General features: G+C 48.8%; 1 protein-coding gene across 3 annotated transcripts in view; it reads right to left on the bottom strand.

Annotated features, from left to right (window-relative positions):
• Positions 1-24,367, bottom strand: part of GALNT14 (polypeptide N-acetylgalactosaminyltransferase 14) — a 234,215-nt gene that overhangs the window by 35,621 nt on the left and 174,227 nt on the right. For all 3 annotated transcript variants that reach the window (XM_054476282.2, XM_054476284.2, XM_054476281.2), the window contains 4 exons: positions 19,496-19,594; positions 11,696-11,763; positions 9,210-9,275; positions 8,907-9,028 (listed from right to left, as the gene is read on the bottom strand). In XM_054476282.2, coding sequence (XP_054332257.1) covers positions 8,907-9,028; positions 9,210-9,275; positions 11,696-11,763; positions 19,496-19,594 — 355 coding nt within the window. The remainder of the gene's footprint in view (positions 1-8,906; positions 9,029-9,209; positions 9,276-11,695; positions 11,764-19,495; positions 19,595-24,367) is intronic.

Genomic DNA, 24,367 nt, shown 5'->3' with positions numbered 1-24,367 from the left:
GGAAATCGAGAAGAAAGGGCTCCAGAAGGCCTTCATCATGAGTGGGGCTCTAGGAGGCAGAGGACATAGTCAGCTGGTGATATGGTTTTGATCTGTGTCCCCAGTCAAATCTCATGTCAAACTGCAGTCCCCAGTGTTGGATGTGGGGCCTGGTGGGAGGTGACTGGATCATGAGGGTGGATTTCTCATGAGTGGTTTAGCACCATCCCCTTGGTGCTGTTCTGGTGATAGCGAGTATGTTCTTCTTGTGAGATCTGGTTGTTTAAAAGTGTGTGGCACCTCCCCACTCATTTGCTCTGTTGCTCCTGCTCTGGCCATGTGACCAGCCTGCTCCCCCTTCACCTTCTGCCATGATTGTAAGTTTCCTGAGGTCTCCCCCGAAGCTGAACAGATTCCAGCATCATGCTTCCTGTACAGCCTGTGGAACCATGAGCCAATTAAACCTCATTTCTTTTATAAATTACCCAATCTCTGGTATTTCTTTATAGCAATGTTAGAATGGACTGATACAGCTGGGAAGGTGATCCCAAGACTGCAGCCCCAAGAAGCAAAACCGTACACCCATGGTGCTTCATTCTAGGCCTGTGGTTCATGGATAAGTTCATGAATAGCATCTCCCAGAGTCCTAACTTTAATTGTCCCCTGCAGATGAATAGTCACAAATTTGTACCAGGCCCCGACTTTCCTGTTAGCTTCCAGACTCAGATACAATATGCCATTGGCCACCTCCATGTGAATTTCACTCACCCTTCAAAAGTTGGCTTCATTGTCTTCTCCCCAAACATGCTCCCTTCCTTAAGTTCCCTATTTCTGTTAACAGAATCATCACCTGTCTCCCCTCCCCACGGCACTAAATGAAGAAGCTTTACCCAGCCCAACAACCAGACCAAATCCTGCTGGTTCTAACTCCAAAACTGCTCTTTGAGTTCAGCCTGCCTCTCCTCCATCCCCTCAAGCCTGGAGTACTAAAATGGACTCCTAAACCCAACCCCACTCTATCTCCTGCTCTTCTCCTTTTATTCTACATATGGCTGCCAAAGTTGTCTTTCTGATTTGCAAATCTGACTCTGCCACTCAGCTGCTAAAAACTTTAACTGCCTCTAAGATAAAGTACAAACTCCTTAGCATAGCATCCCAGACCATGAAGAACAGGCCTGTCTCTAGCTTTCCAGCCTCATTACTTGCTACGTCCCTCAGGCCACCCCATCTACGGCATCAAAATCACGGAAACATTTTCAAAATATGCAAGCCTAAGTCACCAGCTTCTTAGAGCCATCGAGCCATTGTATATATATTTTTCAAATTTCTCATTTCTGGGTGAGTAGCCCTGTACCTGATGTGCAGTGAGGAAAACTCCCCACATTGCCCAGAGAGGTGTCAAAGAGCTGTGAACACCAAAACTTTTGGACAGCTAAATGGGAATCAAGCAGCCCATCAAAACCAGTGGGTCCCTGGGAACCAGGCAGGACTGCTTTTCCAGTCCCCTGCACCAACCACTCTTTGGCCAGCACAGGCAGGAACCTCTGTTTCTCCTTGAAGCCATTTAATTTCCTGGTTCAATGTTTCCCCAAATGAGGTTGTCTTCTTATTTTAAACTCTAGATTCACTGAGTGCCTGATTTTAGGTTCACAGACTTAATTTGGCCCTCAGCTTCCCACATGTGACTCATTCTGACAGTAACAAGGTGCCTCTGAAAACCAATTGGCCCACATGGAAAGAAATACTCATTTTCAATGCATTACTTCTACCTCTGGGATGTCACAGATGGTTCATTCATAGCACTGCACCTGCCCAGCTGCCACAGTTCCTCTGGGACTCTTGAGCCACTGTCATTGTGTGTCTGTGGATATGTCAACAGGATACATGGATACATATGGATACATACTGCAGGCACACACACACCACCATCCACACAAATACCTGGACATGCACACACAAATACACACACAATTGTTCCTTGAATTCTGAAATGACCTCAGAAGTTCAGAGATATCTTCTGTATGTCTGACAAAGTCTTGGTTTTGCCTTTGCTTTGAGCTTTGGGGCCTCTGCAGCTGTACTAGGTCCTTCTGTGACTCTTATGCAATGAAGTATTAACCATGCCCAAAGATACGTTTGGCCCTTGCCCAGCTCCTGGGAGGTAACCTCTAACTCCTTGGAATGTCCTGCCTAGAAGACTGTCTTGGTTTACCTGGGGTTGTGGGCTACACCAGGTAATCTATGCTAACAATGTGGTTTATGGTGAAGACCTTGGGCCATGTGGTACCAACTCAACTTGACCTCTGGAAAGGCATGGAGACCATGAAGGTAGTTAGCCATGTCTATTTACTGACACCCAATAAAAACCCTGGATATCAAGGCTTGGGGGAGCTTTCCCCTTTGGCAATACTCTGTGATGTTGCCTCACAACCTTGCTAGGAGAAGTAAGTGGTATCTGTACAACCTACTGGGAAACGACAACTGGAAGCTTGTGCCTGGACTCTTCCTGTGCACCTTTACCCATTGCTGGTTTTAATTTGTATCCTGTCACTGTAGTTAAGCCATAACCATGATTCTAACAGTTTTGCTGAGTCCTCAGTCCTTGTAGCAAGTTATTAAACCTGAGGGTAGTCTTGGGGACCCCCAGACTGCAATCCTGTTTTGCTTTGACTTTAAAAAAAATATTTCCCCAGTATTTAAAACCTGCAATGGAAAATAAAATGCTGGTTGCTTACTTTGGTCACAGACTTTCCCAGAAGCCATGCATGGGCTCTGCCTCCAGGGCTGCAACAGGCTCTGGTGCACTCCTCCTGTAAGCTCTGAGGGGTTCTGTCCTTCTATTATTCCTGTCATAGCTCAGTTGTGGTACCTGCTTGGCTGAGAGTCTTGGAGGCCAGACAGGTAGTGAGGGATATTTGGGGCTAAGTATGTATAAAGCTATGACCTTGAATGGGCCTGCAAGAGGCTTTATAAATGAGTCACCAAAGTCAGGACATGACCTCTCTGAGTGCCCTGGAAGGTCAGTACCTGCTCCGCTTTTGTATTCCTCAGCTCTGGCCCAAAGCCTGGTGGGCAGCAGGTGTTCAATCTGTGCTGGCTAAAAGAGGGCATCTATTAGCTCCCTCTAAGGACATTGTGTCAGTGCTGCTAGCAAGCAGGTGGGTCAATTACGGCTGAACAAGATGGCTTCTCCTCCTGTAGGCTGGGGGATGGAGGGACTCTCAATTAAAACACTGAGGCACATTGAGCTCTCTGTGTGCATGCCCCAGAAGGATGTATCTTTAAAGCAAGGTCCATGCTTAGGCTCAAGCAGGCAGCTGGTGGAACCCTTGCAGATCCTGGACCACACTCCCTCCTCTCCCCTCCTCCAAGCAAATCCAAGCCCCTACTCTCCACCCCACTCCTACCCAACCCTCACCAGGAGCAACTACAAGAGGCTGAATGCATCAGCCTATGGCCATCTATCACCCTTGCCATCAGGCCTCTCATTTCTCCACTGAGTCATGTAATTAAAACCACATTGTGAATGGGCAATCAAAAAGCTCCTAGAGACGTCCACTCTTGTGATCAACCAGCACTCCTGAGCACCTACTATGGTTTAGGAATCTTGGCAGGTACAAGGATGAGTAAGACCTCACAGTCTAGAGAAGGTGAGTAGATGGTTCTGATGTGGGTATAGATACACAGCCTGGGGGCCTCTAAGCTGGCTTGAAAGGAGGGGTGGGGAACACAGGGAGGAATCCTCAAGGAGGTGACATTGTGGGGCAAAGACAAGGAGAGCTGGGTTGACAGGACACCTGGGTTCCCATTCTGATTCTGCCATCTAGAATATGTGTGACCTTAAGTAAATCAGCCAGCTCTGGGGACTCTGTTTTTTCATCTATAGAAGAAAGACAAATTATTATTTGCAAAACGATCCTGCCTCTCTAACTGGGCTTTTGTGAGGAAACAAGAGAGAAAGGCATGTGAGAAGGCTTTGAAGAATATGTAAGCTATGATTTATATAAATTTACCAAATGCTTTGCAGAGATTGGAGTTTCTTAAAATCTTTTTTTCCCACTAAAGAACTATGTGGATAAGGAGACTGAAAAAAAAATAAGCTTATGTTTAAAAAAAACCCCAACTTGGTACTTGTTTCAAGTATCATCATGTAATTGAAAGGAAAAGAAGGAAAATTGGGGAGGTTTTCAATGTGGAAAACACCAGCTGAGGACAGCGGATGACAGCTGAAGCCCAGCCTCTTTCTTATCTCTTTCTATTTTTGAAAATCCCAAACTCCAATTACAGCTTAAAATTTCCACTTCCACTCACAGGATCAAATCATGTCCTACTCTGAGACAAGACACATACAAAGACACCAGGAAACACAGGTTGACTCACGCCCTCACTCCCTGTCCCCAAAGGGCTGGCCCAGAGGAACTGTTCCAGGTCATTAAAAGAGTCAGAGTCTTAGCAAAAACCTCTGCAGCCCACAAGGCCACTGCAGACCTGGGAGGGTGAGAGCTGGACCATGGCTCCTGGGTTTGTCTCTTTGCTAATCTCTTTGCTACAAAAGCTTTAGCTCAGGTGGGGGTGAGGAGCCAGGAGCTTAGCTTAGGAGGAGAAGGAGCATTGGCAGCAGGCAGACATTGCTCACATTTGGAAAGGAAGAGATGAAGGCTTTGCGCAACCAGCAGGTAAGGCTGGCCGTGGATGTAGAAAGGAGAGCACTTTTCAGAGAGGGTTTCTGAGATGAACTTGGGGCCACTGGGATGGAAAGGGCTTCACAGGTTCATTAACTGCCCAAGGAAAGCAAGGCTCCCTTAACATATTCTGCAGGGACAAAATCAGCCTGGGGGTCCCTGCAGGTTAAGTATCAAATTATCATATAAGCCAGCAGCAATTCATTCACATATACACCCCAAACAATTGAAAACAGGGACCCAAACAAAAACTTGTACACAAATATTTATAACCACGCTATTCACAAAAGTAAAAAGGTGGAAACAACCCAGGTGTTCATCAATGGATGGATGGATAAACAAAATGTGGTATACACATGCTATGGAATATTATTAGCCATGAAAATGAATGCCAATACATGCATTCATACTTGAAACAGTATGCCAATATCCATACAACATGGATAAAGCCCAAAGATACGCTAAGTGAAAGTAACCAGGATCAAAAGGCCACATGTTGTGTGATTCCATTTATATGAAACGTCCACAACTGGCAAATCCATCGAGACAGAGAGCAGATTAGCAGTGGCCAGGGGCAGGGAGAAGAGGAGAACGAGGAGTGAGTGATTGCCAATGGGTATGAGGTTTCCTTTTGGGGTAATAAAAACTTTTAAAATTAAGCAGTGGTGAAGATTACACAACCCTGTGAATAAACTAAAATCATTCAATTGCCCACTTTCAAAGGTTAAAATGGTAACTTTCATTATATGTATTTTACAACACAACACATAAAACACGCACACACGTGCACACACACACGTGCACACATACACACATGCACACTCATATGAAATCAGTTTGGGGGCAGTGGCCATGGGGACTGAGTCCACTGCTGTGACGGCTGCACCCATAGAGGCCTGGGCACCGCTCTGGGCAGAGAGCACCTGGGTTCAGGCCTGAGTCTTTACCATGACCTCACCCAGCAGCCCCCAATATCCAAAGAGACTTGGGGCCCCGCAGTTCCAGGATGTGTGGCCAGCAAACTGAGAGGGTAAGGGGTCTGGTCAGAGGCAGAGGTCCTGCGGGGTGAACAGCCTGAGGAGGGGACAGAAGTGCCAAGTGTGCACTGCACCGTGCCCTGGACCTCAGCCCCTCATTTCCTTCTCAGAGATGAACTTCTTCACTGCAAGTGTACACTACAACGCATCTGCCATTCTCTCGGCAAGGAGCAAACTGCCTTAGAAAAGTTGCTCAGAAAATGCTTATGTATAACACTAAGGGAAAAAAGCAGAATACAAAAATCATATAAATACGGTATTATAGTAACTATTTAAAAAGACACTTTCTGCAAAGGAAAAAGATACTGAATGCAAAGAAATGTTAACAGTCGATGTCTTTGCATGATAGAATTTTGGTTGATTCATTTTCATTCTACCATTCCATATTTTCCAAAATGTCTGCAATGACCATGGGTTACTGTTGTAATGGAAAATGAGAAGTTGCAGCCTACTCCATCCTCTGCCAAGGGGTTTTCCACTATACTGCAGTCCCTGAGTTTGAAATCCACTTTAAAAATATGACCTGAGTTTAAGTAAGGAATACCTTGTCTCTTCTGTATAAAATCCCCTGTAAACAGAGACACTATCTCCAACTCCCACCGGTTTCTTCCCCAACTAAGTACTCCTAGACTCAGTTCTGATTCTGCAACCTTAACCTTTAGTTTTTGCTTAACATACTCCAGTTTCCTTTTAACTCCAGGCATGAATGGCAGCAGGACGATATAGCTGGCCTTAGGGTAGTGTCAACAACTCTCAGGCAGAAAGACATTTTTGGGGAGGTAAAGGTTCCTGCTGCAGAGTAGAGTTCCTCTACTTCTATAACCAGGAGGTGCTCAAATGTTTTCCATATTTCTTCCTCACAAATAATTTCCTTCCTTTTTTTTTTTTTTTTTTTTTTGAGATAGAGTCTTTGCTCTGTCACCCAGTCTGGAGTGCAGTGGCACAATCTCGATTCACTGCAACCACTGCCTCCCTGGTTCAAGTGATTCTCCTGCCTCAGCCTCCCCAGTAGCTGGGACTACAGGTGCATGCCACCACGCTCAGATAATTTTTTATATTTTTAGTAGAGACAGTGTTTCACCATGTTGGCCAGGATGGTCTCGATCTCCTGACCTCAAGATCCGTCCACCTCGGCCTCCCAAAGTGCTGGGATTATAGGCATGTGCCACCGCACCCAGCCGAATTTCCTTCTTTCTAGAGTTTTTGTGTTGCTTCTACTTGTGGTCACTTATACTGTGCTTCCCTTTACTGGAGGTCATTTGTGAAGCAGTGTGGCACCAGTGCACAAGGAACCCAGAGGACCTTACTAAGCAGGGTACGGATACCTTTTACACAGCCCATTCCAACCCTTGGGACTCTGCCCAAAATAGGTGCTCAGGAAATGTCTGTTGATTCATTTACGGGTAGGAAGCAAGCTTGATTTTCTCCTCTTCCAACCATAACACCTCCCCGTGGCATCTGGTTTTTTATTATCATTTCCGAACACTGAGCACCTACTCTATGACAGGCAGGGTGGCCACAAGGAGTCATTGGTGCCCCCATTGGATTTGTAAGCCATTAGGGGAGGCAGAGGACTAAACCAGAAGAGGAAATGGTGGGCTAAGGGAGCAATGACTGCCAGGAGTGATCCTAGCTGGCCACATAGTCAGGAAAGGCTGCCTAGAGGAGGGGAGCTGTGGACAAGACCCCATAGAGCAAGGGGGTTTGTGGAGAGGAGGGGAAGGGCATCCAGGGACAGGAAGGGGTTGGTCAGAGCTGGAGCAGTGGGAATGTCAGGGCATGTCCAGGGACAAGGGGCTGCAGAAGAGAGCATGCAGGGAGGGGTGCATTTGGAAGGGACTTCAGTGCCAGGAGAGGCCCTTCAATGGGTACCTGTTCATGGCAACATTTCCCAATCCAGACCTCTTTGCCTAGAAGATATCAAAAAAGAGTAGGAGAGGAGATTTTTCTTCTTCCTCTTTTTTGTTTTTCAGACAGAATTTCACTCTCGTTGCCCGGGCTGGAGTGCAATGGTGCAATCTCAGCTCACTGCAACCTCTGCCTCCTGGGTTCAAGCGATTCTGGAGAGGAGATTTTTCTAAACAACACTAAGTGGACGACGAGCCATCCCAATCTCAGAGAAAATGGTTACTGATGGGCCTTAACCTCTAGGCCCATGTGACAGAACTTTGTAAACCTACTGAGGTTATCTCATTGGAATGAACAATGTTGGGAAGGATTTCCTTGTTTTCTTCTGAGCAGACGACATAGCTTGATTCTTATTCCTCTTAACACTGTCATTATGCAGGTAGGAGTTTGGGAGCTACTATGAAGAGTGAGCAGGAAATAACCACAGCACAGGGAAGATGCTGTTGAGGTAACGCCAGCGTTCTGGTGCTGGCGGTACCAACTAGAAAACATCAGACCTAGTGATATAATTGCCCTGACTGTTTCCTCTTTAGTGAAGTGGGTATATTAAAAATACCTGACCTCCTACTTCATAGAATGGCTATAGGAGTCAATAACTCAGGAAGAGGAACACAGTACGAATGCTAGTCATTGAATTGATACTGCCATCTACAATTGCCACACATTCTGTAGATCAGTAGGGAGGTGGATAGACTTCAGGGAATACAAAATAATAAGAAAAATTAAATTTCCTTTCACTTTTTGGGGAGTAATTGAGACACTGGAGGAATGAAGCATCCAGAATTGTAGAGTACTTTAAGGGCAAAGAGGGGCAAGGAATTCAGGTCTCTTAGCATCTAGCCTGCCTGCTTGGTGTAACCTTTGGGTGAGGGTAGAAGTAAGACAGAGGCCCCAGGAATTAGGGGATGAAGTCTGGTTAAGTTTGCTGCCTCCTTTCTACAAAAGACACCCATAAGGGTTCCCATTCTGGAACCTTCTGCTCTCCGGTAGAACCGGTTCTGGGTAGTTCATTCCTGCCCAGGAAACTGCATATGTTATGTCCCAGCTGTCCCAAGTGCAGGCCTGCTATGGGTGATAGTCCCAGTCACAACACATCCCGGTCCTTGCTCCACCACTGACTGCCATGTGACCTCACACAGGCTGCTCTACCTTAGTTCCTTCATCAATAAAATCGGGACTGCGATCTGTTCTGCCCACCTCCCAGAAGAACTGGGGGTGCATATGTGAAGTAATGAGCTTGAGAGAGAGCCTGGAGAAAGCTGGGGCATGAGGCCCGGCCCTGCTCCTCAGCCTCACTCACCTCTTTGACCCTGTGCAACAGAGGCTGGAGCCAGTCCCTGTTCACCTCACAGTGGCTGTCGAGGAAAGTCAGAGTGGTGCCCTGGGCAATGTCAGCACCCCGAATCCGGGACCGGACCAGACCTGCAGTCAGGAACAAATGACGAAGTGGGTGCCACTGTCACTCCATTGTCCAGCGAGACCAGGGAGAAGCCACTCAGCATTCCCCACTGATCACCCCAACACACACACACCATCACACCTTCAACCCCCCGACACTCACACTGCTCACACTGGAGGCTCCCGCACAGCAGCTCAGACCTACCTTGCCGTTCATTATTGCGCAAGCATTTCACCTTGGGCAACTTGATGAGCTGTTTACAGTCATCAGCTGCAAAGACAAAAGGTCAAGCCAATTGAGCACCCGGGGATGGACCTACATGTTACAATTGTGTGCACTGCAGGTGAACCTGAAGGGTAGGTGAGGCAGCCCTGCCCACTGTCCCCTAACTGCAGAGCACAGTCCTGATTTCAGGGTGTTTCCAGGCTGTGAGGGGCTGACAAATCACTGCTGTCATACAAGGTGGCCAGTCTAGGGCAAAGAGGCCTCAACTGGGCCACTTTGGAACAGGTCAGTACACAATGGCACCTGTATACTTGCTTGAAAATGTTCCAGGTGGAAAATCTTGGCCTAGTCACCTGGGGACATTTCTCTTTTCTTTTTTGTTATTTTTCTCTTTAAACAATTTTTAATTTAATTTTTTAATATTTAATTCTTATGGGCACATAGTAGATATATATATTTATGGGGCACAGGAAATGTTTTGATCCAGGCATGCAATGTGTAATAATCACATCATGGAGAATGGGGTATCCATCCCCTCAAGTCAAGCATTTATCCTTGTTATTAATACAAACAATCTCATTTCTCTTTTCTTTGTTTTTGAGACGGAGTCTTGCTCTGTCGCCCAGGTTGGAGTTCAGTGGTGCAATCTCTGCTCACTGCAACTTCCACCTCCTGGGTTCAAGCGATTCTCCTGCCTCAGCCTCCCGAATAGCTGGGAACACAGGCGTGCACCACAATGCCTGGCTAATTTATGTATTTTTAGTAAAGACAAGGTTTCACCATGTTAACCAGGCTGGTCTCGAACTCCTGACCTCAGATGATCCTCCCGCCTCGGCCTCCCAAAGTGCTAGAATTACAGGCATGAGCCACTGTGCCCATCCCCATTTCTCTTTCTTATAGGCCATTCAAAGCACTAGTCAATTTAGTGGGTCTGGTAAAAACTGCTGGAAGGCCAAGAATAGATGAGATTTTAGACTTTTCTTTCAGCTCACAGACCTGCTTTTGGAAGGGTCCCACTCAGCATGCCTCCCATTACACAGAGCTGGTTCACTTCTCCACCATACAGGAAACCCCATCCTAGGCATTTGTCTCTGTCACTCCCTGGCTTGCCTGCTGCTCCTCACTCCTTTGGTTCACCAGCTCCCTGGCTCTGAACTCCATATCTTGGCTCCACCATTGTGGTTTTGTTTTATTAGTTTATTGACCTTGGCCTCCCTGCTTGGCTCTGAACTTTAAAGAATAACAGAAAAGACTTACACAGGCTTCTGGGCTAGGTACTGTTCTAAGCACTTCAAACATGTTAACATGTTTAATCCTTATATAAACCATATATACCATCTCTGTTTTATAACAAGGAAACTGACATGCACGAGGTTGATTATTTGCCCAAGGCACATAGCTAGTGAGTGATTTACAGGTCTAGGATTTGAACCTAGGCAGTCTGGCTCCAGAGTCCATGTTGTAACCACTGCTATTCTGCTTGCAAGTGAATCCAGCAGCACTCTCTTCTCTTGCCTCAGTGCCAAGCTACCCCTCAGCAGGGCCAGTGTCTGCCCACCTCCAAGCTCTTCCTCACTGGGGAAGGGAGAGCAGATCCTCACGTTCCAGAACTCAGAGTCTTGATCTCATTACTCTAGGCCTCATGTACAGCCCACTTCTGGATCACCCCCAGAGGTTCCGAGGCTGCACCAATGGGTGTGGGTTTCCAGCCTTCATACAGCAGACCCCAGTGTAGGGGTGGCTCCCAATGCCCAGCTTCCAGCCTCAGAACTAGTGGGGGTGGGCTCCACTCTGATAGGACTTGGAGCTGTCCACAGTGGTCATTCCATTTCCCTCAGTTCGTCACCAGGAAGAGGGTGTTCTGCTTGGTTATGACTGACTGCACAGAACTGTACCCAGGCTCCTGGGAGGATGGCCTTCAGGGGAGGTGTCGGCACTACCAGTACGTTAATTCTGACAACGCTTCGACTATTATTGTAGATTTCAAATTTGACGCATAGTGTCTGGAAAGACACCCATGTTTTTCTTGGGGAGAGTGGATTTGCTGTGAATTGGGATGGGACTCAGGTTCTTTGACTGGATAACTGGAGGACACAAGGTAGGAAATGAGCAACTGTGCGGAAAGGTTGGAAGGCAGCCCTCACTGTGTCATGGCCAGGTGACAGAATGTCCCACGGGGTTGGGGAGGTCCCAAAGACAGGGCCCACCCAGACCTCCCAGGAAATGATAGGAAGAGGGCCTTAGCTCAGACTGCAGATTATTGCAGAGAACCCAAGAAATTGTTTTTTGGATATAAAGCTTCTCTCCTTCTGAGCCTAGCCACAGACACTCAATAGACTTCCGTACCTATTACAAACCTGGGCTTTTCCCCATTCCCAGAAAACCAGTGGACTCACCTCTGTCTGTTACAGAGTGGCTGGGAACAGACATTCGTGTCTAAAGGGCAAGTGAGCGACATGACTTACGGTCATTGCTGAAGTCATCCACTAATATGATTTCCCGGATCAGATGAGTAGGGGTGCGGTTTAATACGCTGCAAGATGGAAAGAGAAAAAAATCACTGTAACTTCTAGTGGCAAAATATATGTACTAACCTGAGTTTTAAATAGACACCATTGCATTCAAGGAATGAAAAATCAGAGCACCAAAGGGCTTGTCCAGTCATATTGCTTATCTGTGAGCCAGCAGGAATGTAATTCTGCCTTCACCATCTTAGTGAATACCTCCACCACCCGCAAAGCCACCCAGACAGAAGCCCAGGAGTTAACCTCGGCAACCCTCCTACTCCCTGAAACCCCACAGCAAATCAGTAAAGACAGGCTGGTTTGACTGGAAAATGTCACTCAAATCACTTTCACTTCTTATACCTCTACCCTGATTTAACCTCTTCTGTCTGGTTTATAGCCTCAGCTTGCCCCAGCCTCTCCCAGGCCATCTTGCTGGTGGTCTCCAGAGTGAACTTTCTGACAAGGAGCTTTGATTGTGTGACTCTCCTCGCCAATGCAAATAAATAAACTGACAGCCCCCCAGGGGCTCCTCACTATTGACATCCCAAATCCTCAGCACATTCCTAAGGCCTTTGCCATGGGAAGCTGGCCCACATTTCCCCACCTCCCATGCCCAGTGCCGCTGTCTGAAGCTGTCCTGCTCATTCATAACTGAGAGCCCCTCTCCTGCTGCTGCCGCTGCTTGAAATGCCCCTGTGCTGCCCACAAGGACCAGTTTGAATGTCACTTCCTCCCTAACAGCTTTCCAAGCCACTTAGTGAGAATTAATTGCTTCCTCCTCTGGGATCTCCTAGCAGTTTGTATCTGATCCTATGGCTTTTCTCACTTCCCAGCCCTGAAGTTTGGTTTTGTACCTCGCCCGCCTGTGGTCCCCTCTGGAGGGAAATATCCCAGGGCAAGACTCTTGACCCATTGCTCTCTTTATTGCCAGAGTCTAGCACAGAGCCTTGGTCCATAACTATTCCCTTGAGGGATATCTACTGAACACCTACTATGTGCTCAGCACTGGGCATATGATGATTCTACCCTCCAGAAGCTTGTGGTGTAGCAGCTACTAACTGCAAGCTGTGTCATCTCGGGCAAGTTACTTTACTGCTCTGTGCAGCAAAGAATCCCATCTAGAAAACAGGGATAATAATAGGAGTACTTATTTCACAGTGCGGTTGAGCAAATTAAAGGAGAAAGTGTATAAAAAGCATTTAACATGATATTTGGCACTTAATGATAACAAATGGTTGCAATTTTTTATTATCACTTAATTTGGTGCCTCATTAATGATTTTTGAATCTAACTGACTCACTTACCCCTCCTGTGCTGTGGATCTCTACCCAGGGGCAAGGTTAACTCTGTGTCTTAGGCCTGACTGAGATGACTGGATCCTGCTTCTCCTGAACACCCCAAACTACGTGACTACTCAGAAACATGGCTGGGCCACACCAGCTATCACGGGATTCCCTGTGATGTTGGAGAAGGGGTTCAGAATGGGTGCAGGTGGAGGTGCTGTATGAAGCCCTCCTCCCAGGAGGGCCCTTCTGAGCCCTGATTGGAGTCCACTACCCCTTCTACGCAGGATGCAGACTCTCCTGGAAGAGAACTTAGCCTGGAGCTACCATATTTATGAAGCCTTGATTCTCACCATGGCAACTAGTATCAGGTGGAGAGAAGAACCCCAACACAAAGTCGTGAGCTCACTGTCTCTGTCTTCGGGAGCTCATGGTCAGGGAGGGGAAAGAAGGCTGCAGCCTCTCCCAGAGGATGGTGGAAGGGGACTGTTCACCATGATCATCCCAAAGAAAACACATACAAACAACAACCAGCCCTCTAATCAGGGAGGGAGGCAGGAGACAGCGGAAAACCTGCTGGAAGAATAACTCCTAATGAGGTTTGATTACGGCTGTAGCTTCTGCATTCAATTCTGCTAAATCCCTGCCAGCTCTTTGAAATTCAAGAGTTCTCTTCTGCGAACATCAAAAGGTAAATCGCGTGCGGCTCTGCACTGGTTGAACTGAGAGATGATTAGTGAATAAAAAATGTCCAGGGTTTAAAGCAGAAAAGAAAAAAAAAAAAAAGGAAATAGTCAGCAGTGAGTGCTAATTAGACCATTTCGTGGTAACACCTGGCTTGTTTTTGCTTCCCTAATCAGAACAATTGGAGCGATGGCGGAGTCCCCTTAAACATGGCCTGCAGCTGGGAGGGCCTGAGGTGGGCATGTGCTCTGGGTGGTCAGAGAAGGTCAAGTCCAGTCCAAGGGACCTAGACTGGCCTAGGTGGTCCTCCAGGGCCCTCCCTCGTGCACACCCACTGTCATTCCCTCCACCCTGGGAGGGAATGGTTGCTCAGGTCTCCCTCCCTTGCTCTCACCACTGCCTCTACAGCAAAGCAAATCCACTCTTTTGTCCAGGCCCAGCACAGGATAGCTCTTCTCAAGCCTCACCCCCACTCCAGCTGCCTTCCCCACACCCTTCCTTACTCTGCCTCAGCATGGGAATAAATGCTGTCCTCACTCTGCCTGGGATTGTTCTAGAACAGAGTCTTCTATATGCAGCTCATCTCTCTGCCAGAGGGCAGGTACACAGGCGGCTTCTACACCTGCTGCGCCCTAACTATTGGCCCTCAAGGAGCCCCCAGAGGCCGCAGGGCAGCGTGGGCAGTGTGGGCTCAGAGGCCAGGTGGGCTGCACCACCCGCTAACTGTGCAATCCTGAACCAGATAGATGTTGGTTTGCTCCCAGCCTTCGTTTCCTCCTGTAATTACATTTTCCTTGTAAAAGCAGGCGATATTAATACTTGACCTACTTCACAGGCTTTTGTGCGTGTGAAATGAGGAAATGTATTTGAAATTGCTTTGTGAACTCCACGGTGCTCTATGCAGGCAGGTTTTATCAAACGCTCCATAAATACCAGTAGAATGAAGACCAAGGCCGGCTGACAGTTGAGTTTAGTCATTCTGGAGTGAGACTAACTTGGGTTCAAGTACTGTTTCTTTGTATCCACCATTCACTAGCTGGGAGAGCTTCAGTAAGTACTGAACCTTCAGCACTATAATTTCTTCGGCTGTGTGAAAGGAGCTCACCATGCCTGGCACACAGCAGCTGCTCTCTGAATGGTGGTATTGATATTAATAATATTGAAACTAATAATAGCAATATGCATAACTTTCCCAAGTGGGATCCTGGAGCCAGCAGCATCACCGTCACCTAGATACTTGTTAGAAATGCAAATTCTTGGGCCCCACTCTAGGCTTACTGGGTTAGACTTTCTTTTTTTTTTTTTGAGATGGCGTTTTACTGTTGTTGCCAAGACTGGAGTGCAATGGCACAATCTCGGCTCACTGCAACCTCCGCCTCCCAGGTTCAAGTGATTCTCCTGCCTCAGTCTCCTGAGTAGCTGGGATTACAGGTGCCTGCCACCATGCCCAGCTAATTTTTTTTTTTTTAGTAGAGATGGGGTTTCACCATGTTGGCCAGGCTGGTCTTGATCTCCTGACGTCAGGTGATCTGTGCGCCTCAGCCTCCCAAAGTGTTGGGATTACAGACATGAGCCCCTGTGCCCGGCCTGGGTTAGACTTTCTACAGATGGGGCCCAAGAAACTGTGTTTTAATAAGCCCTCCGGGAGCTTATGAAGCCTGCTCAAGTTTGAGAGCCACTGCATTAGAACTCTGCTGTCTGCCAGGGCTGGAGGCTCACAATACACACCTGTTGTCACTGCTCAGGCTCACTATATGCCATGCACTGCTCCAAGTCCTTTCCCTATCTGAAATTACTTTATCTTCTCCACAATGATGTCAGGTAGTTATTATTAGCAGTCTCTGTTTTGCAGAAAAGGAAACTGAGGCAGAAAGGCTAACTTGCTTGCTTATGATCACACAGCTGTTAAGGGCAGAGCCATGAAAATCTGGCCCCAGAGTCCAAATTCTTAACCACCTTACTCTGAGAAATGGCTTCCCTAGATCTGGGATATTATAAAAAAGCAACAGTGAGAAGACTCAACACATAAAGGGATCCATTGCCCATGCCTCAGAGCCCCCATGGGAGGGGCGGTAGTGAACGATGCCCCAAGAGGAAAGTGACAGTGCTGGGTCTCCCATAAACATGCAGACTCACTGCATCAGGAGTCAAGATAAACCACTCTTCAGGGCTTGTTTTCTCTCTAAGTGAGAATGTCCCCTAATTCATCAAGGTCATGCTTCTCTACACCCACCCCATCATCTGTGTACCCGATTGACCCTCCACCTGGCTCTGAGTGCCCCACGTGAGCCTGTCTAGTCCCCAGCTAACTCAAGAGCTTAGGGGGCCAGAGGGTCCGGGCAGGGGGGTTGCAAAGAGCCTGACAACAAAGCCTGTCCAGAATTCCAGAAAGTTAACAACGAAAGGTACCTTAGAGAAGATCCCTTTATTGAAGACCTCTGAGACAGGACATATCCTTCAGTCAGTCCCCTCTCAGTGGCTAGTGATTCATTTGTGCAACAGGATAGGGAGTGAAAGGGAGGTATAGAATCTTAAGGCATGGAAGTTTCTAGAAGTAATCTTTCCTGCCTTCACCCCTAACATTCATTTCTGCCCTGCCTGCTTTTGATATAAGCTCCTGGTTGTCTACACATGCCTCTCAGGTCCTATTTTGCTGTTTGTGTGTGTCATACCTGGGTCTGAGCTTGGGGCTGGCTGACATCTGAAGTTCCTAGGAGGCAGGAAATAGGCTCCCTCAGCTAAGTCATCTGGCACGTCATGGGTGTCTTCTGAAAAGTACGGGGCTGATGGGCCCCGAGAACCCTCCCAGAGTGCAGGGTTCCAGGGCCTCAGGGCAGCCCTGCATCAGGCAGGCAGACAGAGGAGCCGCGCTGTACCTCCAGGAAACCCAGGAAACCTGAGCCCTGATGCCTCTGCTCTCAACAAGTGCACCACCTGCCCCACAGGCTCAGGATGAGGCTCCAACTGGAGTGAGAGAAGGAATGTGTTCTGCAGGCCACAAAGCTCAGGATACATTTAACATGGTAATCTTATTATTATTAAGTATCATTAATACCACATACAGGTGGAGGAGTGGCAGGAAGAGGAGAAACATGTCTTAGAGTCTCAGCACAGCAGCTAAGGTACCCTCGAGGACATAAACACTGTTAGGGAGGCCTGGGGGGCCTAGAAGCCCCCATATTACAAACACTGTAATGCCCCCAAATGTCTGAGACATTCCCAAGAGGAACGTTTATTGTAGAAATGTGATAGAATTAGAAACATGAAAGATATTTTTATCATCATTTTCTACAGATGTAGTTAATAACATGCCCCAGGGTCACACAGCTAGGAAGTGGTAGGGTTTGAATTTGACTCCAGGTCTTCTGACTCCAAGTGTGGCACCCTTTTAAGTATCCCGTAGCCTCTTCTCTTTGATCAAGCACTTATTCCATGCCAGGCACAGTTCTCAGTCCTTTAGCCGATTAACCCGTAGCAACCCTATGTACTAAGTACAATTAGTATTCTCATTTCCTTGGTTAGGAAACTGAGCCATTGGGAGGTTAAGAGATGGATAAGTCCTCGCCCTAAAGGAGCTCACTGAAGGTTACATGCTGAAAAAATGCAGCAAGTACTTGAGTAGTGATATGTAGAGAAGAGCCCAGAGGAAGCCCCTGATGGGGTGCATGTGTGTGATTGTGTCAGGAGATGGAGGCGCCCAGCATCAGAGAGCCTCTTGCAGGATGGGCAGGAAGAGGCCAGCCTGGAAAGTGAGGGGCCTCTCTCCGATGCTAATGCTCTTCTCATGGAAATATCTGGCAGGCATGCCCAGTCATGACCGGTGCAGCAGCCACCATGGCGGTGGGGAAGGCAGAGGTTACAGTTGGTCTGTTCCATGAACCCACCCTGGTTCCCCAGCACATCACAACGGCAGGGCTGTGGTCTGACACTTCAGAACCAGCCACCTCCACTTCCCTGTGTGTCCTCTCAGCCTGGATGCCCCAGACGCTCCTCCCCTCACCACAGGAGACCCAGGAGAATTGGGCCTCCTCCATCCCTGTTGTCCCCACACTTAACCAGCCAGGCACTTTATTATCTTTAATCTACCCCGAGACTCCCAGTGACACCTGACAGTGACTTGGCACATTTTCTTGTCAAGAGCTATTGCCTGGTTGGGAAATCAAATTTGAATCAGGTGGCTCTTGGGGTGATTACAGAAGCCAGGATGGGCACGTGGCTGGAGGAAGAAGCCAGCCTGACATTGCCAAGGATGTCTTAACAGCAGACAGGGTTGTCCCCTTGGATGGGTGGAAGCCCTGGGCTAAAGACTGTGTGTCTGGGCAGGTCCCTTCCTATGTCTCTAAGGGATGTGGTGACTGTATACAGTGGACATTCATCATTCGTGACAGGTGGAGCTGAAGATTTGGTGCCTTCCCTCAGGGTGACCCTACTGCAGGACTTACCTCCCATCACCTGGAACTTCCCACTGCCCACAGCCATGCGGGGGTGGGAGAGACATGAAAAGTGTAGCCTGCATGATGGAAACAATAAGAGATTTTGCTGTGTTTCGTGCGCTCTCTGACCCACGTTTCATCATATTTTTTTTCTCTGTGGCATCGGCACCAGCTGATGTGCTACTCAGCAGGACAGGAAGGGTCTAATGAGCCATGTTTCATGGGGACATGGAGGTACTGTGGGTTCTTGCTCAGCTGCGGGACGTGGCTGTGGCATTCCTGGCCCCAGAGGATGCTGAACGCCACCACTGGGACTAGCCTGTCCCTACAGAAGGAGGACTCTGAGATCAGAGTGCAAGGCCTGGAATCCTGCCTCACTATCACTGGCTAGGAGACACTGGACCTTGATTTAGTATCTCCAATGTCAGTTTCCTCAGCTGTGAAGTGGGCGTGGCAGTGGCCTCCTCACCTCTGCAGCTGAGGTGCACACAATATGTGCGCAGAGGAGCTGGAGTGAGGGCGGCTGCTGTCATTGCCATCTGAGAGGTCGATACTGCTGGTGGCCTGAGGGAGGGAGAAGAGGACAGATGACTTCTGGAGGGGAGGGTGAGCATGGGGGAAGGGGGGTGAAACAGCCAGAGTCTTTGGAGAATCTGGGAGAGGAATTCCTGGGTAAGTCTTCCGGGAGCAGGTCTATGTTCTGAGGTGAGTTTTGCTAGGGCCTGGCACTGGGACTTGGGCACATCAAAAACCCACGCAGGCCAGGGGCCATCTGTAGCAGGATACACCTATTAGAGCAAGAACACGACCCAGAGGATGAGTGGACTGAAGCCCAGGGGAACGGGGATGGAACTGCAGGTAGATGTTCAGGAAGGCAAGCCTTAGTGATTGCTGCAGACCGTTCTGATTTGCATGGCCCCTGGCAAGTGTGTGGGAGGGCAGAGAGTCAGGGTGCTGGGTGCTGACCCCAGCCTGATGCTGGGGCTGGGGTGTGCACTCAGCCTCTCAGGGCCTCAGCCCATTCCTCATTTGTGGAAGTCAGAACCCATGCTCTAGAGGCAGCCTGGCAGAGTGGGGAGGCCAAGGGCTCTGCGGCTGCTTCTTCTACTTATTCTCTTTGACCTTCTGCACGTTACCTAACACCACAGGCCTCTGTCTTTCTATAAAATGGGATAATAGACTCCCTTACAGGAATGTGAGGAGTGACTGAGTGGACACATGTGACATATAGAAGAGCGCCTGGCATATAGTCAGATGTGTCTGGTGCTCCTAGTACAGGTTTGGGCACCTGGGGAGCAGACACACTGTCACCAAGTGCTGGCCCGGAGCTGGCCAACAGACGAGCAAGGATGCCTCACCTGCGGATGGTCCTGAGCAGCGTGGAGCGGGCCTCGTTGTGGAAGGTGATGATGATGCTAGTGGGTGGAAGGTCCGTGCAATACACCAGCAGCGTACATCTGGGGAAGGAAAGGCACAGGGCAAGTGAGACCTTCAGGGACAAAGCATATCTGGAGGGCTAGAACCAAGGGCATCTCGGTGGGCACCCCTTTGCCAGATGCTTGATATCTAGAGGGGCTTCCCCAGCTGCAGAGCACTAGGTAAGACCCCACGGCTTCACCTGGCCCTAAGAGGGGCTGGGGAGCTCCAAGAATGACTAAATCTGAATTTTCTACCACCTTGGGGGAACCTGGACTTGGAGACAAATTGAGTTGATATACAGAAAATAAGTGTGGTATTTCTTGCATGCCTGAGCCAGTGCACGGTGGCTCCTGGTAGCTGCACAAACACAACCCCAAGTCGGGCTCTGCATCCCACTCTCTACCCTTTCAGCCCATCTGCCCACACCACTGGCCAGTGGGTAGATTCCAGTCGGCAGAGGCTTCACTGTGTTCTGGGCTGACAGCTTCAGGCTACCATGTTGTGCTGACGCCCAGCCCCCGCAACTCACACCTAAATCTGGCATGTAAAAGAGGCAGAGCCCCAAGCTCTCGTATGAGCGATAAAACCCCATCTTGAAAACGCATTCACTTCCATGTATCCAGGATTATTTCCTATGACAATTACATCTGGGGTAATTTCAATTTAATACCTCACTGCAAGTGAAAATTGTAGCCTGCAGCTTGAAAATTACTATAATAATGAAAATAAACCCACCAAGTGAGGCTGGTGGCACCAGGGGCTATCACTGGGTAAATGCTTCCTCCTGTTTCTTGCTATTTCGGGGGATGTTCAATTATTGCGGGCAGCTGGGGGATATTAAAAGAGGAAGTAAATAACAGACTTTAGGGAGTCAAATATTTGCTTTTTTCATTTTCTATTTTTTTCCTAGGCCTGGGGCTTTTAATGTAGGGTTCAGAGACCCAGGGATGGACTTCAAGGGACACGTGAGCCCTCTGAAATTGTCTGCAAACTGTGTGTATAAATGTGCATTTTTTTTCGCCTGGAAAGATAGTTCATAGTTTTCACTAGTCTCAAGAAAGTCTGTGGCCTAAAACATTTAAGATCCTTAGTCCTAGGCTAATGGCCCTGATGTCATGTTGGCCTCTCAGATAACTCTGATCAGTTTTTTCTACAGGGGCATATGCTGAAGGCTCGTGGTGTTGGTCCAGAGAACTTATTTAGAAAAAGCCAGGCAGCTCTGTTCAGGACTCAAGCATGGGCTGGGCGTGGGTCATCCGGGAGGAGCCAAAAGTTAGGGAAGGAAGGCCCCAGGGGCAGAGATGGAGGAAAAGGTAAGTCTTGTCCTTCAAGCCTGTCCTCTCTGCCAGAGACAATTTCTCACCATGTCCTTTCTGCCCCACCTCCTGAATTCACCCGTCCTCTCATGCCCATGGCCTCTCAGACAGTCCTTTTTTCTCAGGGGAGCACTGCAGCAGCTTCCTGACCCATCTTTCTGCCTTCAGCCTCTGTCTCTGCCAGTCATGTCCTGTCCACCACATAGCTCTGCCAAAGCTTCCTCTGGTTTGAATCCCTCCAGCAGTTCCTGATGTATGAAGTCCAAACTCCCTATCACAGCCTTCTAGACCCTTCAAAATCACAGTCTTGTATGCTGCCATGACTCTCCGCCATTGCTCATGCTATTACCTCTGCATGGAGCAATGTCCTTTCTCCTTCCTCTACCTGAGGACTCTTATTCAATCTTCAAGAGCCAGAGCAAATGTCCCCTCTGCTGTGAAGGTGTTCCACACTCCCCCAAATAGGTAAGGACCTGTCCTTTGTGTTGCCATCATTCTGTACGTAACTCTTTTCTAGCAGTTCTCATGATGAGACTCTCCTCAACTTGACTGTGAGTTCCTCCAGGGAAGGCCCATGGCCTTGTCCATCTTTACATCACTAGAACAGGATTTAAGTATACCAGTTGTCCATTGATGGAGAAAGGGAGAAAGTAAGTCAGGAAGTGCGTTCCTAGGTCAGCTGAAGACAGCATCTTCCAGCTTTCTAAAGTGTGACAGCCAGCCCGCCGATGGCTGCCACTGATCTTCACTAACTGGGTTTTATGTCCTTGTGTAGCCCCTCCCTCACTGAAGCAGGGCAGGGTCATTCATATGACCCGTAGAATATGGTAGAAGTGACAGTGAGTGTCTCCCAAGGTTAAATCACAAAAACATTGCAGGCTCTGCCTTGGCCACTTGGAGGGAAGCCAGCTGCCATGCTGTGGGGACACTCGAGCAGCCCTGTCTATGGAGAGATGTCCAGGTGGAGAGGAACTGTGGCCACCTGCTGAAGGCTGGCACCAACTTGCCAGCCATATGAATGAGCCACCTTGGAAGTGGGTCTGCAGCTCTAGTCAAGCCTTCAGATGACAGTGGCTACAGCAGACTTCCAACTGCAGTTCAATAAGACTCTAAGCCAGAATCACCCAGCCAAGATGCTCTGAATTCCTGACCCACAGACACTGTGAAGATAATCAATGATTCTTGTTGTTTTACACCACAAAGTTTAATCAGGAGTGATTTGTTGTACATTAGATAACCAGTACAAAAAGGGAAGGAGAATGCCTTGAAACAGCTCCCAGTGAGAAGAGACCTTGGCCTTGCTTATCTTTGGACACAGACCTGACTCAGGAGCAGAGGAGAGGGAGGGCATTGCTCGTAGGTGGTTGAGGTGGAACCAGGGTTGAGGGAGACCTGGAGGGAGTGTTAGTTGGCAGGTGGCAGGTCTGTGAGAGCATGGAGGCACTTGGAGAGGCCCAGGCAGAGGGGAAGGAGCCAGCATGGTCAGCCCCAAGAGGAACAAGTGGATGTCAGGGAGGAGGGCCAGCATCTGTCTCTCTAACAGAAGGCAACAAGTCACAGAGCTCAGCAGAGCCTCCTGGTCTCTCCATAAGAGACAGCAGAGGAAAAAGAGCCCAAGCAGAGTGACTCAGCAGCCTGCCACCACCAGGACTGGGTGTGTCCAATGGCCAGGCCTAAAGCTGCTCCTGGCTGCTGTGATCCCTGCCATAGGGAAAGATGCTCTGAAACCCCTCATGGGGTTAGGACGAAGGCACTGCCTTGGGGATGCTTCCTCTTCCACATGCTGGGAGGCAGGGGGACCCCACACCCCAGCTTTTGTGGTGCAAGTTACTCAGGGGCAAGTTGGGGAGGGAGGTGGTACTGAGAGTTAATCTCCTTTGAGAGCTTTTGGGGACAGGGGCCATTTGTCCTGCCTCGGAGGACCAGCTGAGGAGGCAGGTATATTGACCACAGTGACACAGATGCATACACCCACACAGTTATGCAGAGGCATAACTCTGCCTGGAGTGGCAAAGGTGGCTTCGTGGAGGAGGAGGTGCTGGATCTCATGGGGGTAAAGTAGGGAGGGACAGACAGAAATGGGGCACAGAATTCCAGTCATGGGCACAGATCTAGACCTGCAGACCAGGTGAGGCGGTTCCCAGAATCCTGGCTTGGGGGATCAGGATACCACTGACCAGCTGTGGGTACGTGAGCCAATCACCCACCTCTCCAGCTTTCCATCTGCTCCTCTGTAACACGGAATGGGCCCAAGGCTCTCCTGCTAAATGCTCTCACAGCATCAGCTTTCAGAAGCTCTGACCGTAGCTAACATTCAATACGCATGGTTAGGAATGTCACAAATGCCATTTTGTAACTGAGGCTCAATTGTCAATGGGCATCCGACATTACTTTCCCAAGCCTCAGTTTCTTCATCTGGAAAATTGAGATAACAATTCTGGAAGATTTTCTCCCTTAGACTATTACTTTTCTCCCTTAGACTATTACTATGTTAGGTGATTACAGATGCTTGACAAATAGTAACTATTATTATTTTTAGCATCAGCCCAAATCTGCAGACAACTCTGCCTGCTGGGTGGAGCCAGATCTCACAGGGGCTGGAAAGGCATCTTTGGTGGGGGGGTTCTGTCCTGTCCCACAAGCAGGTAAGGGGCATTCAGAGGCAAGAAGAGGAGGAGACATCAAAGGATGTAGTGTCAATGTGAGTGAAAAGAACCTGGGCTCTGATGCCTGGATTTGAGTCTAGACATGTCGAGAACCAGCTATGTGCCCTTGGACACATCATTTACCCTCTCTGAGCTTCAAGATTGTTCCCTGTAAAATGAGGATAAATACACATTTTTGTTGTGAAGACTGCAGATGATGCATGTAAGCACCTGGTGTTTAAAGGGTGCTGAGGAAATGGTAGCTAGAATTGCTATCATCACGCTCAGAGAGTGGCTGAGCTGGCCTGCATGCCAGGTTCAGCTCATTGACTAGAATCACAAGCTCATGGTTTAGAAAAGGAAAGGACCATAGAGACGAGGCAGTTAAACCTCCTAAACTGGGCCCACCTGACTGACACACCAGGTGTGGGTTGGAGCCTGAGCCATTGTCCTCCTGGTCTCTGAGACCCCCAGCCTCTGTCCCTGCAGAGTAAAGAACAGGGCTGTACCCTATGAGCTCCTCCAGCACAGGCCCAGGGAGGGCAGATAGTGGGGTGCCATCCCACACCTCACAGGCTTGAAAAGCTTCACAGGACCCTCCTCCTGCCCCTGCTCGCAGCTCAGGAGCCTGGACTCACCCCTTGTCTCAGGTGACCCTCACAACTGCCCCTACTCCACAGATGAGCTGAACTAAGGCTCAGAATCTCGCTCAAGGTGGCACACCTGCTGAGTAACTGGGGTGAGGGAAATCCATATCCTGTGACTCCTAATCTGGTGCTCGTCCCTACAGTCTCCCTGTGAACTCACCGGGGTTCAAGGCACCTGCCTTGGAGCCCTACACACGAGTCAT

This window comes from Pongo pygmaeus, chromosome 12 (assembly GCF_028885625.2).
Source record: "Pongo pygmaeus isolate AG05252 chromosome 12, NHGRI_mPonPyg2-v2.0_pri, whole genome shotgun sequence".
Classification (NCBI taxonomy): Eukaryota; Metazoa; Chordata; class Mammalia; order Primates; family Hominidae; genus Pongo; species Pongo pygmaeus.
Note: the sequence above shows the minus strand (reverse complement) of the source record. Positions and strands in the feature narration are given on the sequence as shown.